Consider the following 18,257-nt stretch of genomic DNA (forward strand, 5'->3'; position numbering starts at 1 on the left):
CCTCGACCAGTACCTCTGTAGCCCAAATAGCTGATTTTCTCTTATACCTGAGAAAAGGACGATCCCTTTCAGCTCCCACTATCAAGGGCTACAGAAGCATGTTGGCATCGGTCTTCCGGCATAGAGGCTTAGATCTTTCCAACAATAAAGATCTGCAAGACCTCCTTAAGTCTTTTGAGACCACTAAGGAGCGTCGTTTGGCTACACCTGGGTGGAATTTAGACGTGATACTAGGATTCCTCATGTCAGACAGGTTTGAGCCTTTACAGTCAGCCTCCCTGAAAGATCTCACTCTTAAGACTCTTTTCCTGGTATGCTTAGCCTCGGCTAAAAGAGTCAGTGAGATTCATGCCTTCAGCAAGAACATCGGATTTTCGTCGGAAAAAGCTACTTGTTCGCTGCAACTTGGTTTTCTAGCCAAAAATGAACTACCTTCTCGGCCTTGGCCTAAATCTTTCGATATTCCCAGCTTATCGGAGATCGTAGGCAATGAACTAGAAAGAGTCTTATGCCCTGTTAGAGCTCTTAAGTTCTATTTAGATCGTACTAAACCTTTACGAGGCCAATCTGAAGCTTTATGGTGTTCAGTTAAGAAACCATCCTTGCCTATGTCAAAGAATGCTTTGTCATACTTTATCAGATTGTTAATACGAGAAGCTCATTCACATCTGAGTGAGGAAGACCGAGCTTTGCTTAAGGTGAAGACGCACGAAGTTAGAGCTGTAGCAACTTCCGTGGCCTTTAAGCAAAATAGATCTCTGCAAAGTATAATGGACACAACCTATTGGAGAAGCAAGTCAGTGTTCGCGTCATTTTACTTGAAAGATGTCCAGTCTCTTTACGAGAACTGCTACACACTGGGACCATTCGTAGCAGCGAGTGCAGTAGTGGGTGAGGGCTCAACCACTACAATTCCCTAATTCCATATCCTTTTAATCTGTCTCTTGAAATGTTTTTAATGTTGTTTTTTATGGGGTCCGGAAGGCTAAGAAGCCTTTCGCATCCTGGTTGATTTGGCGGGTGGTCAAAGTCATTTCTTGAGAGCGCCCAGATTAGGGGTTTGATGAGGTCCTGTTGTATGGGTTGCAGCCCTTGATACTTCAGCTCCTAGGGGTCTGTCAGCATCCTAAGAGGATCGCGAGGCTCCGTAAGGAAGACGTACTTACAAGGCAGAGTAATCGTCTAAGTCGACTTCCTTACCAGGTACTGTACCTATTTATTTTGTTTTTGTTATATTGATAACTTCTAAAATGAAATAAAAACTCTTAGCTCATACGATGTAAACATATTTAACTGGTCTCTACCCACCACCCTGGGTGTGAATCAGCTATATATATTCACCGGCTAAGTTAAATATTTAAAAATGATATTTTAATTATGAAATAAATTTTTGAATATACTTACCCGGTGAATATATAAATTAAACGACCCTCCCTTCCTCCCCAATAGAGACGCAGTGGGATGAGAAGAAATTGAGTCTTTGTTTACATTGTGTATGGTATCTGGCCGACAGTTGGCGCTGATGGGCACACCCCAACCTGTATAGCGATCGCTGGCGAGTTTTTACTGTTTTTTGTCTGTCGAGCAACAGAGTTGCAGCTATATATATTCACCGGGTAAGTATATTCAAAAATTTATAATTAAAAAATTTTAATACAAAGTTATTTATTTTAAGTATTATTAATAGAATATGGCATGATCATAGTTACCCAAGTGTTGGGGAACTAGCCATTATTTTAGCCTTTTTAAAACCTGGTAAGGACAAGTTTTTAGCAGCAAGCTATCGACCTATTGCATTGACTTCGTGTTTATGTAAAATAATGGAGAAGATGGTCAATGCAAGGCTGATGTGTTACCTTGAAAAGTAGGGTATTTTATCACCGGTTCAATGTGGATTCAGAAAAATGCACTCAACAACTGATGTGTTAATACGACTTGTCTTCTATTTGTGAAGCCTTTGCTTCCAAACAGCACTATGTGACAGTATTTTTTGACCTTGAAAAGGCATATGATACCATATGGAGATATGGTATACTTAAAACCATTCATGAATTGGTATTGAAAGGAGAGCTGCCACTATTTATTCAGGAATTTCTTTCACGTAGAGTTTTTCAAGTGAAAGTGGGGGAAACTCTATCAGAGAGTAAGTGCCAGGAAGGAGGAGTTCCTCAGGGTAGTGTGCTGAGTGTAACCCTTTTTGCACTAGCAATTAATGGGATATCCTCAGCCATTCCCCAGGATGTTCTCTCAGCATTATTTGTGGATGATCTCTCAATATCATTTGCTTGCACTAGAATGGCAATGGTTTTAGAGAAAAATCCAACACACTATTGATAAAATTATCCAGTGGGCTGACATGAATGGATTTAAGTTCTCGGCAAGTAAAACTACCATTGTCCATTTTTGTCGTATCCGGGGAGTACATCCAGACCCGGATATATACATTAAAGGTCAACGGATACCATGTGCAAGAGAAGCTAAATTTTTAGGTTTGATATTTGATTGTAGGCTTACATGGGTTTCTCACTTAAAAGCGTTAAAAGCTAAATGTGTTGAAGCTCTGAATATCTTAAAAGTATTGTCCCATACATCATGGGGGGCAGACCGCAATACTATTTTAAAATTATACAAGGCCTTGATTTTTTCCAAAATTAGTTATGGTTGTGAAATATATTCTTCAGCCACCCCAAGCCAGTTAAAAATATTAGACTCGATACATCATGCAGGTATTAGATTGTCTACTGGAGCTTTTAAAACCTCGCCTATCCCAAGTCTCCTTGTTGATGCTGGAGAGTTACCTCTAGACCTTTACCGAATGTCTTCCATTATTCGGTATTGGTTTAGATTGCAAAGACTCCCTAACTCTCTAGCCTTTCAGACTCTAAGCCTCGAAAGACACGCATCATACTTTGAGTTGCACCCAAAATCTCCTCAACCTTATGGCTTTCGGGTGAAATGATTATTAAATAGTCTGGATATAATTAGAAATAAGGTACTTCCATTCAAGGTATCATCAACGCCTCCATGGAAGTTATCAGAGATATCATTTTGTAAATATTTTATTGGAGGTAAGAAGAATATGTCAGACCTAGAAGCCAGGTCTCTTTTTAATGAACATGTTAAAGAACATAGAGGATCAACTTTTATCTATACTGGTGGCTCCAAATCTGATGCTGGCGTTGGATTTGGAGTACATAGTAATGGTTTTAATTGTAGAGGTGCACTTCCTCTGACCGCTTCCATATTTACTGCCGAACTGTATGGCATATTAACCGCTATTGAGAAAATAGCGTTGGAGAAGAGGGTAATTTTACAATTTTTAGTGATGCAAGGAGTGTCCTTCAAGCTATAGAAGTTTTTAATTCTAATAACCCTCTAGTTTTAAAGATTTTAGAATGGCTTTTTATTATTGGATGGAGAGGTATAACAGTTCAATTTTGTTGGGTTCCAGCACATGTAGGTGTGTCTGCGAATGAGAAGGCAGATTCACTGGCTAAGAATGCTGCATCCGAGTTGCTGCCAAGAAGGTATCCCATTCCCTGTAATGATTTCTTACCGGACATCAAGAAATTGGTTTGCAAAAAATGGCAATAGCAATGGGATAGCCTAGATGGCAATAATATGCGAGAGGTAACAAATGACATATTTCCTTGGAGGTATGATATGATGCCCCGAAAATGGGAGACGTCTCTTTGTCGTCTCTGTATTGGTCACACTCGGTTGACACGAGTTTCTGCTGAAGGGCCAACACCAACCATATTGTGACGACTGTTTAGTACCTCTAACAGTAAGGCATTTGTTGACCGAATGCCCCAATTATAAAAATTTAAGGAATAGATATTTGTTTGAGGCTCGAGGTGAGGGTGGCAGGTTCATCCTTGCCAAGATTCTTGGAAATGATGTGTCCTACCATGCAAGTGGCATTTTTAGATTTATTTCAGAAGCAGGTCTTCTGAAAAATATTTAACTTTTATGACATTCAACTTTTATGATTTTAATTCTTTTATTTTTTATTTTATTCCATTTTTTTATTTTTGTATACATAGATTAAATGTTACCGGCATCAAGGACCTTAGATGTCAGGATGCCTGAAAACTTTAAATCAATCAATCAATCAATCCTGAGGAAGGAAGGGTATTCGGCGAAGACCGCAACGAGGATGTCGGGTTACCTGAGACAGTCGTCAGCTGCTGTGTACCAGGCTAAATGGGCTACCTTCACGAAGTGGTGCCTCGCGAAGAACATCAAGCCGTTGAAAGCCTCCATCCCGGAGATAGCTGACTTCTTAGTCTATCTCAGGGATTAAAGGAGTCTGAGCCGCCCTAGGACAAGTCTTCCTCCTGAAGGGCATCGACCTAGGTTCCTCTAGACACATCTCGATGCTCATCAAGAGCAAGAGCTTCGAGCAATCATGCCCCCCTCAAGCGGTTATAGTGACCCAGTGGGACGTGGCTAGGGTCCTGAAGATGCTGTCAGAAACTCCCTTCGAACCCCTAAAGGACATCTCAGACAAGGAGCTCACCCTCAAGACAATTTTTCTGTTAGCACTGGCATCGGCAAAATGGGTAAGGGAGCTTCATGGACTTTCATACGAGGTGTCACACTCGAAGGGCTGGCGTGAAGCTACCTTTAAGTTCGTACCATCCTTCGTGGCCAAGACCCAGAACCCAGCAGTTTGGGACCCTAAGTTTGAAGGATTCTCGGTGCCGGCAATCCTACGCTCAGACAACCTGAAGGACTTGAGTAGTACGGAAGTACTTGGAGAGGACAGCCAGACTTAGACCCGAAATCAAAAGAGTGTTCGTTTCTTCAGGATTAGTGAAGAAACCAGTCTCCAAAAACACGATCTCCTTCTGGCTACGGCAAGTGATCATGAGAGCCTACAGTAGTGCAGGGATTCCTATTCCGGGTAAGCTTAGACCCCACGACATCAGAGGTCTGAGTACTTCGTTGGCCTTTGAGAAGAACATGGCAGTCGGCCAAATCCTGCGGGCGGGTACTTGGGCCAATCAGTCAACCTTCACAGCTCACTACTTGAAGGAATGCTCGAGGAGGTCCTTGGACGGCTTCTCCCTCGGTCCCGTCATTTCAGCGCTTCAAAAGATTTAGAGGTGTAGCCCCAGGGTAACCACGGGCAGTAAGTCCAAGAGACACAGGTTCCTTCCTTACCCCCCCTGTTCCCTTATTACCCTCCCTGAAATGACACTAAATCCTTTAACTACCAGGGCATACATCGTCGGTGAATGGATACGTCTCCGAGGATTTTTACAGAGGTGAGTTACTTAGACACTAAGATAGTTTTTTGGGTAGTTTTCCCTATTTTTCGTGTTTTCTCTAGAAGGGTCAGCAGAACCTAGCCTCCTATCTAGGTTCCCCCTCTTTTCTACCCTCATCACAGTGTCTGGGTCCTGTGGTTCACTCCCACCTCCTAAGGTATAAGTCTCCTAAGAAAGTAGTTCGAGGTAAGTACTCCGTGTTGGAACAAATCACAAATTTTAAGTAATTTGTATTTTTCCTAGCAGTACTTACCTCGAACTACTTTCGGGTTATGGCCTGCCCATCCTACCTCAGGTGCCTTACAGGACTTAATAGAAACCTATCTGACAAAACTTACTGGAGATCGAGACCTGAGCAAGCATGCTCTCTGACCCCGGGTCGTCCCTGGGCGCGTATCACTCCGCCAGAGAATGCCTTGCATAGAAAACGGGAGTAGGGTAAACTACACAAAATTCTGGTCGGATGGGAGGAGATCCCAGATACTCTTAAGAAAGTAGTTCGAGGTAAGTACTGTTAGGAAAAATACAAATTACTTAAAATTTGTGATATTTATAATGATTTCCTAATTTAGTATTCAATCTCTTTCTTGTTTTGTTCACAGTCAGAGTTGTATCCAACAGTAGGATTACAAACACCCGGTGAAGTGGTTGATGCTAACTTTGGCCAGGCACCTTTTGTGTTTGATATTGGAGAAATGATGCGGGAGCTACAGAGTAGAGTACGAATGACAATCCAAAATTTCCCCGTCCCAGATACGTATGGGCAGTGGCAAACAACACTCCACAGGTGAGTCTCTCTCTCTCTCTCTCTCTCTCTCTCTCTCTCTCTCTCTCTCTCTCTCTCTCTCTCTCTCTCTCTCTTTTTTTTCTCTCTCCTTTTTTTTCTCTCTCCTTTTTTTTCTCTCTCCTTTTTTTTTTGTGTTTATTACTCTTACATTGTTATTGTTACATGGCATTTTAAGCAAATATTGTCTAAGAAGTACTGTTTGTCATTAGTAGTTATTAAGAGCATCCATTGTTTTTACAGAATGGTTTCAACATATCTCGTCCACCATGGGTATTGTGCTACAGCGGAAGCTTTTGCCAGGTCCACTAGTCAAGATTTTGATGAGGAAATAACCTCTATAAAAAATAGACAAAGTAAGCAATGGCTCAGTAAAGAGGAGCTGACTTTATATTGAATGTGGGGTATCTGATTTAAGTTAAATGTTGGGCTGAAAAATTTAATATTTATTCTTCAGTTTTTAGAGGTAAATTCTTTAATTTCATAAGCTAATGTGTTCCATCATTAAATTTAGTTTATCTCAAACCATGACTTCTCATATCATGAATACTTATGTATACATTTGTACGTATTTGTGAAATATCCATGGTGTACGGAACTAAGATTAACCTCTAGGACTCAAAATATAGTGCGCCCCACAGTATTTTGTGTTTTGATTTGGATTTAGCCAGAATTTCTATTTATTTATTTTTTCAATATATCCAATGTTTTTAGATTATTGCCAATTTTAAGTGGATTTTTATTGTTATTGCTTGTGGAAATTACCGTATTTCCTATGTCAGAAGACACTTCATCTGACTAGACGCACCCTATAATTAGCTACAGATTTTTTTGGAAAAAAAGAAATTGAGGGTTTTACAATCTATCATAGCAGCAATTCCTAGTTGGCGATTCTAGCCTAATTTTTCGTCTGGCATAGTAAATTTTTATATCCTGGGAGTATTATGAAATTGGATGGGTAAATATTGATTAGCTGTACACCTGTTAACCCAAGTTTATTGTATATTCATATAAAAAACTACCACACTAGTCTAGTTGCCACCATCGTAGCAATGTTTTCAGATTTTTTTTTACATGAAAACAATGTTGCTAAATGCCTCTGATCAAATTTTGGTAGAGGAGTAAAATTCCAATATTATTTCCCAAATTCCTCATGTATAAATTTTCATACACAATTAATTATTGATCAAATAAAGAATTTTCTACAAATATCATAAGGTAGAGTAATCTTTTCTGTTTGTGACTAGTTAGTTTATAGCTAACTTGGTAACACTGCACTCGCCTTGCAGTGAGATGTTTTTTCAAGTTTATGTTCTGCAACAACTATCTGTATTATTTTGGAACCGATGCAACAAAGTCATTACCTAAATATTATTTTATTACAAAATATCAGCAAAATATGAGACCTGAGATACATACTGTATAAACAACTGCTTGAATACCATTAGTTGCCATGTTTGCGTTTCTATGGCATAGGCAACCACAGAAACAAAATGAAATATCTCGGTACCTTTATTTATTAAACAAAGTACAGAACAGGTTTAGAAATGAAACTATAAGAGAGATTACTCGAGTGCCATAGGTGGATGAGATCATAGTGAGTGGTAAATGGAGATGGTTTGTGCATGCTCTTTGCACTCCTCAAGAGAGATTAGTTCACCAAACATTGAGCCAGGTTCCACAAGGAACTAGAAGAGTTGGAAGATCCAGTCCTACATGGCTGAGGACTATGAAGTGCAGTGTAGGAGATGATGAATGGAGAAGTATTGATTTGAAAGTTCAAGATAGAGACGACTGGCGAAAACTAGCTGAGACCCTTTGTGTCAATAGCCTTAGGAGGAAATGATGATGATGATTTCTGGCTTATATTTTGTGTGGTGAATGTGAGTGTTTGTATTTCATTACTGGAGTGTCTGAAGGTTTTCAAAATCCCCTATACAACTTTATCTTAGTGTTAAGATGCAGGGTGATATTTAGGGGCAATGTTAAGATGCAGGGTGATATTTAGGGGCAATTTTTCAGGGAAAAAAGTGAGACTTATGACATGGGAAATACTGTATGCTTTTCCTGTAGCATTATTGAAGATTTTGACAAAATACTTTTTTTGGGCTCAGGCCATGTCGTCCTGATGGAAGTTCCTTTAAGAGTAGCTTCCTTGGGTATATTTGACTACAGTAATTTTCCCAGAGAATTTTACCTTAAGGTCTCCAGAATTGTAACTCCTGGCACGAATATCCCTAACTTTTCCTTTTAGGGATATCGCATGATATCAGAGGACGTATTCTTGACACGCCACATAGCTATCTTCACCCCGAATAGCGTTTACGCTTCGAGGGGGAAAGATGGTAAGAAAACAAAGGGGAGCCGTTAATAAGGTACCTCTCCTCCACTACTCTTTTGAGTATCTAGATGACGTCATATCCGCCGCCATCTTTGTTCCTTTTATTGTAGCGCCATTGCTCGGTGATTTTCATGTGCTCTCACTTATTTCGGAAGATTTTGGATATAATCATGCTTTCTCCAACCTCATCTCTCCCTCTGGAAAGTTGGGTATTGATCTTTACATTGTATAAGTGTATGCTTTTACCTTATTTTGATATAAATTAAAGTTAAATTAACGTTGCAAGAGCTGTTGCCTAAGCTGGAGGCGTCATTGGCGCTGTTATTCGTAACGCATGAGTCATTTAGGTAGCCAGAATGACCTTCCCCGGTTTTAGTAGCTTAAATATCTTTAGCTACTTAGCCTTCATTGCTAGGAATTCTTTATATTATGCCGATAGTATTTATATTAGCTTCGGCGATTTAGGTAACCGAACCTAGTTTACGCTAGGCTTCCTAGCCTAGGCGTTTCAGTTTTAGTACTTTCATGCATGATATAATAGACTTTCCTAGTGTTATAATTTTAATGAAGCCTTAGGCGAATTTTATACATGTAAGATATATTGATTGCATAATATTTTCCTCTTCCAAGATAGTATACGAGAGAGTTTCGGTGATTTAGGTAATTGATTCTCACTGCCACTGGGCTACTAGCCTAGTGGCTTTCGTATACTTTCATACATGTCCCCGATTGCCCTTATGTATCGTTTTTATTAATTCAGGCGGAGATAGATATCTCCTAGACTATTGATAAGACGATACTTGTCTCCTACGGAGACTTAAGGGCAATCTCTCCTTCCTTCTGAGTTAGCCTAGGCTATAACCCTAGTCTATCGTGCCTTGAGTTGTAATTCAAGCAGGACTAGGCTAGGGTTTTCTGTCCTTCCCCTGTAACCGCAGAGGCAGGTTTTTTGGTTTTGGTCACAACCTCAGAGTATTTAGTCTGATGCAGGTAGCTGGCTGCCAGGGTGAATAGCATTCCCCTGCTGGACTAAGTTGCCGGCATAGAAGGCTAGACCTCCCTAAACCATACCTGAAGGCTTTATATATGATACCTTCTCCCTGTGGTCTAGCTGACTAGTCCTGTGCCAGCGGATCCTATGCTGAAGAATAGCATTCTTCTACTGCCTAGGTGACACTGGCACTAGAACTCTGTTCCTCTATTGTTTAGGGGTGGCGGCGAGGGTGCTGCCGGCCCCTTTACTGTATTAGCCGGCCCTAGGCTCGAGAATAGAATTCACCTGCCACCTGGGTTGGCTTTAATACTAGAACAGAGTTTCGTTAGGTGAGGTAGGACCGGCAACCCTGTCAGCTCCTCCCACACCCTATAGGACCCTCACCCCTCCCCATTCTGTCCTTTGGTGATGGCCTAGCCATCACAAAATCTTGTCCATCGTCCTACAATCGAGCCGATTGCCGGCAGGTTGTGGGGCTGGCTCGGGCTTCTGTCTGTAGTGGCAGAGTCATTCAGCTCTCCCTTACGGACTTAGTACTCTGGGTGAGTTGGGCTGGCTGTGCCGGCTTCCGGCAGAAGATCCCTTTACTGTAGTGTGTTCTTCAGTCCTCTCTTAGACTGCCATTCATAAACTGTGCCGGCAAAGACCGGCAATAGTTGTGGATGGGTGGAACCCTGAATGACACATTCTCCCCTTCCATTTGAACCCTCATTCTGGAAGAAAGTAGTAAGGCAGAGCTCTTACACCATCCTTCGATCCATGCTTTCTCTCTCTCTATTAGCTGGTACCACTGGGTTCTAACCTGCCGGCTAGAGCTGGAGAGGTTGCCGACCGCTGTGTATAAATATCTAATCGCCGGCTGGCATAGAATGCCGACAGCAGGCGGTCTTCCGGCAACCTGCGAACTGCAGGCCAATACCACAGCCGACAATACATCGACTGAACTGTACCCTGGTGCTAGTCTGCCGGCATATGCCGGCTGGAACTACAGTATATGATTATACAGTAGCTAGTATATTTGTAATATAGATCATACTGCAAACAGAAAACTACAATATAGATTATACGGTAGCCAAAATTTTCCATCATACCCTGTGTTGTCATGCACAGCCTATTGTTTAGACCATATAATATAAAGTAAGTTCTTTCTATATACTAATTAGTGATCACTGATAACAATCCCCAATCTTAAGGGGACCGTCCGCCATGTCCGCCATTTTTTTTTCTAATGATCCAAATTACCCAATTTCTATATATGTTTTAGACATATATAATACCTTCATCATATAAAAATTTCAAGTCATTTGATCAAAAACTTTGGATTTATGAGCAAAAATCATGATTTAAAAAAAATATTTAGGTACATTTTTCCCCACTAGTATAATACCAATTGTATTGAAACTTATACCACAAAAACTACTCTAACAAGCCGAACAATTCTGTCAGACAGAATTTTGATTTTCCTTTCTCTTTTATTTTAATGAATTTTTATTTTTTTTTTCCTCGTCTAGACGGAAAATAATCGTGAAAAAAATGTAAAACGAAAATCAAAATTTTGTCTGACAGAATTGTGCGATTTTTATTCTTCTTTTCAACGATATCTTTTTCTCTAATATCGAACAACAAATAAGTGAGAAAAATGTACCTAAGTGGGAATAAGTATGTTTTTGAGTTATGAGCTCCCAAAGATTTGCAGCAAGCTTTCGCTTCTTTTCTAAAAGAAATCAAGATAATATTATTATGATAACTTTTATTGTTCATTCCTACATAAATGCACCCTAAAGGAGGTATTTGAACCCTCAGTTTACTATTCCTATGTTATGAGTTGCCAGCGATCTCTAATTGTTGCCAGTGTTTTAGTTAGCAGGTTTCAGCTTTGTACTCTTATCCATGTTTCCCTCTTTCTTGGTTCTTTTTTCTTGTTCTCCACTTACTTTTTGTTCTTTCTATCACCTTATGTAACATTGGCATTGCTATAAAATTCCAGAGGACGTTGTGAAAGCACAATCAACATACGAACTTCAAGTAAATAAACACATGCATTATAATTTCTATATGTCTTTGGAAACTTTGTGATTTTTTCGTAGCAGGTAGTTTTCATTCACCTACCCTCTACCAATGCCTTTCATTTCTGCCAGAGGTACGAGATTTCGAAACAGAGAGAGAGAGAGAGAGAGAGAGAGAGAGAGAGAGAGAGAGAGAGAGAGAGAGAGAGAGAGAGAGAGAGAGAGAGAGAGAGAGAGAGTGTGTGTCATCGTTTCATTTAAAAACCGCTATTTTCATTGTTTGGAAAAATAATTGACTATTTGTTCTTTCTACAACCTTAGGTAACATTGGCCTTGCTATAATGTTCCCGAAGGCGTTGTGGAAACACAATGTACATACGAACTTCAAGTAAACATACGCATACATTATAACTTCTATACAACTTTGGCTTCTGTTATTGTAGGAGTAGACTTCGTTCATCTACACTCTACCAATGCCTTCCATTTCTGCCAGACGTACGATAGATCGAAATATAAGTGAAAAATCGCTATATATATGCAAAATTACACACAAAGACGATTTTGTCAAACTAAGTCATGCAGACGACACAGTAAGGATGACGTCATCATTTAAAAACCTCTATATCTTCGTTATTTGTAAAAATAATTGTCTGAAACTTCTAGGGAGTATGTACGACATGTTTATGCATACATAGAAGCAACAAAATGATTTTCGATTTCTGAAAGTTATGTCAATACCCCATGGGGGACGGTCCCCTTAAGCTGTCTGGAAGCTAGTGTTAAGTTACACTTACCTATCCTTACAGGATAGAAATCTTCCGATGGGTTTTTCAAAATAGAATGACCCATGGTTTTAATTTTGAGGGAGGTCACAGCAATTGGCTAGGCAGGAAACATGTATGTGTGTTTCCTATTTCATTTTTTGCTTATCTATCCTAAGCTACATGCAAAAGCCAAAGATTAATTATAATATTTGTATACTTTATCCTGTGAGATGAATCACCGTATACTCATTTTATTTTCCTCTCTTTACAGGAGGACCAACCCAAGTGTAAGAGCGTCTTCTGCAACGTGCGGAGTAAGAACTTCTGCGGCCATGAGGTGTGCAGGACGCACTCACGCTGTTCCATCACCAAGGGAACTCTGAATTATTGGGATCCCAAGATATGTAACATCTGTAAAACCTTGGTTACTGAGGCTTTCGATGACCCCCAGTCAGCGGAGTCAAGGGATGCAGCAAGGGAGAAGCTGCATAAATGGGTCTGAGGTTTTCAAAAGAACACCACGGGGCCTTACCTTCCAAATGAGAAGATGCGGGGCTATCTTTTCCCCAGGGCATCTAAAAGTGCTGTTATACCACAGCCTCACCTAGAGATCCCTTGCGTCTAGATACCAGTAGAGTCTGATGTCTCGGACGCGATGAAGGACATCCAACTTGACGACAGGATGTCAGAAGTGTCAGAGGACACTGAAAAGGAACTTCTTGCAGGAGGTCAGGAAGAGGAGTCGACTATGGCTCCTGATACCAAGAAGGAAGAAGTCAAAACAGTTTTGGTCTCATCGGTTCCTGCCCCAGAACCAGTCCCCCATCTGACGATATAGGGAAGACTCTGTCTTCCATTATGACGGTGCAGCAGATACAAAAGCAGAATGCAGAAAAGGAAGCAGCGTTGATGTTGGAAATACGCCAACTTGCAGCATCCCGTGGGTCTCACGAGACTCAATGTGAAGGAACTTCCTTTATGTTCGGATGTGAATCCGTGGAGGCATGCAGAGTACTTGCCCATGACAACTGGGAAGATTTACATTTCCGAGAAGCTGGGATCAGTCCCCATTGGAGATGTGGAATTCTGGCCCAGTTTGGAGGCTTATCCAGACTGCTCGTCCATCTGAAGGCAGAGCCAGCATCAAAGGAAGAGATGGAGCCAAAAGAGGTCATAGTTTTTGACCATGCCAAAGCACAGGCTTTGCTGACAAGCACCTTGAAGGAGAGGCCTTCACTAACTCAAAAGTGCTGGCTCTGAGCAAAAAACATCCGTCCTTTGTTGCTTCATCTTCCCGGGCCTTCCCATTTATGGAAAAAGGGTACAAGGCAGCTTTAAAGGCGATAGAATCAGGGAGACCTTGCTCTACACTCTACGAGTGTAAACCGTTATCCCTAGCTTTGCCTATGGACCAGAAGGACTGGAAGGACATACATCTTACCTTCTCAGTCGGGAAGTTGGAGGCAGATATTGCTGGACGTCAGTTCGGCGAGGACTTCCTCAAGTTGTCTGAGTTTCTCCTGGGCAGGGAGAAGGAGACTAAAGAAAGACTTGCCAGCTCTAATGTCTCTCCAGACTATCTTGGAGACAATGTCAAGCGATCCCCAGAACCCAGATATGTTTATGGTTGTGGCCAAAACACATCTGGCGACTGTGATCAAAGACCTGTATGGCTTCATTAAAGCCAGAAGGGCTTGTAAGGAGTTCGTGTTCGCCTCTCCTGGGTGAGACACCAGTATCGTCCAGTATCTTGGGAAAGGACCTCTTCCCAAGTGAAGTGGTCAAGGAAGTAGTTGACAAGGCTGCCACGGAGAATAGGAACTTTCTCCAGAAGTTGGGCTTGTCACTGAAGAGGAAGTCTTCCCCCGATGAGGGTCCCCAACCTAAGCGGAAGACAAAGAGGCCAAGGGTGCCCTCTCGCCCCGCCAGACAACAAAGGCAACAACAACTTCCCGCGACCACGGTGCCCCAGGTGGTAGCACAACCTCCACCTACCTACCAGTTGGTACCCCAGCAAATGGCGACACAGTCACCAGCCTTTACTCCAGCCTTTGAGAGGCAGTCTATTACCTTTCGGCCAAAAGCCAGGGGAACATTTAGAGGTTCCTCCAGACGCCCCTCAAAAGGCAGAGGCAATAGAGGAGGACGCGGTCAAGGAGGCAAGTCCTCCAGTCAACAGCAAAAGTGAGATGCTTCCGGTAGGAGGAAGACTTTAACTCATTTCGGGATAGCTGGACCTTCGATCCATGGGCCCACAGCCTAATCAAGAACGGACTGGGTTGGAGCTGGAACGTAGCTCCACCATCTTTCCCTCAATTCTTCCAATACTCCACCCCCGTTCTGGAAGAGTATATCCGAGAACTCTTGAGCAAAAGAGTAATAAAGAGGGCAAAGTCCATCAAATTCCAAGGAAGGCTGGTTTGTGTTCCCAAGAAGGACTCAGACAAACTCAGAGTCATTCTGGACTTGTCGCCACTCAACAAGTTCATAGTAAACTACAAGTTCAGGATGTTAACCCTTCAACACATAAGGACCCTGTTGCCCAAGAAGGCATACACAGTCTCCATAGACATGGCAGATGCCTATTGGCATTTTCAAATCAATCGCCAAATTTCCTCCTACCTAGGATTCAGGCTACAGAAGAAACAATACATCTTCAGAGTCATGCCCTTCGGGCTAAACATAGCCCCAAGGATCTTCACGAAGCTTGCAAACGCAGTCGTTCATCAACTATGCTTAAAGGTGTTCAGGTAGTGGCCTACCTGGACGATTGGCTGGTGTGGGTAGCATCTGAGACGGAATGCATGCAAGCCTCCAAAGAAGTGATCCAGTTCCTGGAACATCTGGGATTCAAGATCAATGTCAAAAAGTCTCGACCATCTCCAGCTCAAAAGTTTCAATGGCTTGGAATTCACTGGAACTTACAGTCACACCGCCTCTCCATTCCGTCAAAGATGAAGAGAGAGATAGCAGGATCTGTCAAGAGACTTCTGAAATCCGATCAGATATCAAGACGCAAACAGGAGAGAGTGCTGGACTCCCTTCAATTTGATCAGTGACAGACCCAGTGCTAAGAGCACAATTAAAGGATGTAACAGGAGTCTGGAGAAGATACGCATCAAATGCTCCAAGAGATCTAAGAAGACTAATACCAACTCGTCTACGATCACTTCTCAAGTCGTGGTCGGAGGCCAAACACCTGAGGAAATCGGTGCTCGTACAACCACCTCCACCATCAGTCATCATCCACACAGACACATTAAAGGAAAGATGGGGAGGTCACTCTCACCAATGGAAAGTCCAAGGGACTTGGTCCTCTCTCTTCAAGACCTTCCACATCAATATTCTGGAAGCCATGGCAGTTTTCCTTACACTGAAGAAATTGGCTCCTTGCTGCTCGACCCACATAAGACTGGTTCTAGACAGCGAGGTGATAATGAGATGTCTGAATCGACAAGGCTCAAGATCGCCCCAAATCAACCAAGTGATGTTGGCCACCTTCCGTTTGGCGGAAAAACAGAGATGGCACTTATCAGCAGTTCACCTCCAAGGGTTCCGCAATGTGACGCCGGACGCTCTATCCAGGTTCACGCTGATAGTCAGAGTAGTTCCTAGACACAGGATCATTCTCCTTCATCCTACTTCAAGTCCCAGAACTGCAAATCGACCTCTTTGTGATTAGCGACAACAAGAAACTACCTCGTTACGTGGCCCCATGCGAGGACCCTCTAGCAGAAGCAGTGGATGCGATGTCCCTCGATTGGAACAGATGGTCCAGGATTTACCTGTTCCCTCCACCCAATTTTCTGTTGAAAGTCCTCAACAAACTGAGATCCTTTCAGGGAACGGCAGCTTAAGTGGCTCACAAGTGGCCGAACAGCATCTGGTTCCCTCTAGTATTGGAACTGTGGCTGAGACTGGTCCCGTTGCCGGACCCAGTTCTGACACAACAAGTGCAGAGGTCGACTGTCCTCGCTTCATCACAGAAAACCCGAAACCTTCATCTCATGATTTTCTCTCCTTAGCAGTTAAGAAAAGATTCGCGATTTCTAGAGACAGTATAAACTTCTTAGAAGAATATAAGTCCAAATCTACCAGAAGACAATACGAGTCGTCTTGGAAGAAATTGGTTGCATTTGTCAAGGCAAAAAAATCAACAGATTTCTGTTTATCCTTCTTTATTCATCTTCATGAACAAGGTTTAGCAGCTAACACGATATCAACATGTAAATCTGCCTTGACTAGACCCTTACTGTACGCCTTCCAGGTAGACTTCTTTAACGAAATCTTTAACAAGATTCCTAAGGCCTGTGCTAGACTTGGGCCTGCAGCACCCCCCGAGGTCCATCTCATGGTCCTTGGATAAAGTTCTTCACTTTGCATCAACACTGAACAATGAGAACTGCTCTCTGAAAGATGTGATCCAAAAAGTTATATTCCTATTTGCACTAGCCTCGGGGGCCAGAGTTGGTGAAATAGTGGCCCTTTCTAGAGATGATGGCCATATTCAGTTCACAGAAAGGTGAGAACTGAATCTTTTTCCTGACCCAACGTTTCTCGCTAAGAACGAGCTACCCACCAAAAGGTGGGATCCCTGGAGAATCTGCCCTCTGAAGGAAGCTGTCTATGTCCAGTGGAGTGCCTAAAGGTCTATCTTCATAGAACTTCAGACTTTTGGGGGAGGAAAGCTCTTTAAAGGAGAAGCATCAGGTTCAAATTTTTCTTAAAACAATTAAGGGCGAAGATCACCTACTTCATTCGCAGAGCGGATCCGGACAGTACACCCGCAGGTCACGATCTGAGAAAAATTGCTTCGTCTCTGAATTTTTTCCAGTATATGGATTTCAAATGTCTTCGCTCGTATACTGGATGAAAGTCATCCAGAGTGTTTTTCAAACACTACGCGAAGCAAGTACAAGAGATCAAGAGGTTTGTGGTGGCGGCAGGTAGTGTACTAAAACCTGTCGCTTAATGCTGCGAGGAACAGTGAATCAATTGGCACTGTTATGTGCAGGATGTGCGTGTTGACTATTTACGGTACAAGTTAAGTGAACTGTCACCATGGTGACATTACGAACTGTTCCAAATAATACAGTTGAAAGAAGCATAAAGAATAGCACGTGTGCTGTGTGTCCTTTACACAAGTGTGAACAGACAGTAATGACAGAAATTTAGAATAGAAAATTTCTGAATTTTCATTTTAGTGGCATATAATGGTTTCTTTTCAGATGAAACAAGTATTGCTGGCATTACCAGTATATTTATGCTTAAATTATTTCACAAACATTTTATATTATTCTATAAAATGTAGACTGATTTACATATATTATTGATTGTCAATAAAAAACTATTTGAAATTTGCATCCTATTCGCCCCAAATTCAGATAAATAAAAATGTTAGAGCATTATTATGATCACCCTTTTATTTTGCATATTAATGAAAGAACAACTGTAGAAATTTGTTCCTACAGTTAACAAACCTTCTTTATGTGTGTACATACCTATTTTCTACACAGATAGATACTTGTCTGTCTTTGCATACAACGGACTCAGGATACCTTAGATGGGAAGCTGACTGATACAAACCTGTCTGTCTTTGCATACAGTTAGCTCTGTATACCCAGGGGAGGTGTCAGTTGCTCATACATACATTTGTTCGTTTTCAAATATAGACTCTAATTGGGAAGGTATGCGATGAGACTGGTATACCTGTTGGGTTGCTAGGCTATTCATATGAAATATGCAATCTTCTAGACTTTTTCCAGAGTCTGGCATGACTCTTCCCTGTAGGGGGCAGGAAGCACTAACATGGTTCATGATTAGAAGAAATGATATATAACGGTAACATTATATGTGTCTAGGTCTGAGTGACCAAGGAAATTCTGTCTCGAGGTTAAGGCACAAATAGAAAATCCACAGATACATTAATGCTCTGGTAAACTTCCGTCAGGACGACATGGTCTGAGCCAAAAAAAACGGGGTTTGAGCGAAGCGAAAAATCTATTTTTGGGTGAGATAGCCATGTCGTCCTGATGGACCAGCCCTCCTTTTATTAAAAAAGGGCTGAAAGGATCCCTTCCGAAAGTACTGTA

The 18,257-nt window shown here is 41.8% G+C and overlaps 1 protein-coding gene across 1 annotated transcript in view; it reads left to right on the top strand.

The window, feature by feature from the left end:
* Positions 1 to 18,257, top strand: part of LOC137645998 (ran-binding protein 9-like) — a 218,945-nt gene that overhangs the window by 60,523 nt on the left and 140,165 nt on the right. Inside the window, exons 5-6 of the mRNA XM_068379128.1 lie at positions 5,879 to 6,063; positions 6,304 to 6,416. Coding sequence (XP_068235229.1) covers positions 5,879 to 6,063; positions 6,304 to 6,416 — 298 coding nt within the window. The remainder of the gene's footprint in view (positions 1 to 5,878; positions 6,064 to 6,303; positions 6,417 to 18,257) is intronic.

This window comes from Palaemon carinicauda, chromosome 8, assembly GCF_036898095.1.
Source record: "Palaemon carinicauda isolate YSFRI2023 chromosome 8, ASM3689809v2, whole genome shotgun sequence".
Lineage (NCBI taxonomy): Eukaryota > Metazoa > Arthropoda > Malacostraca > Decapoda > Palaemonidae > Palaemon > Palaemon carinicauda.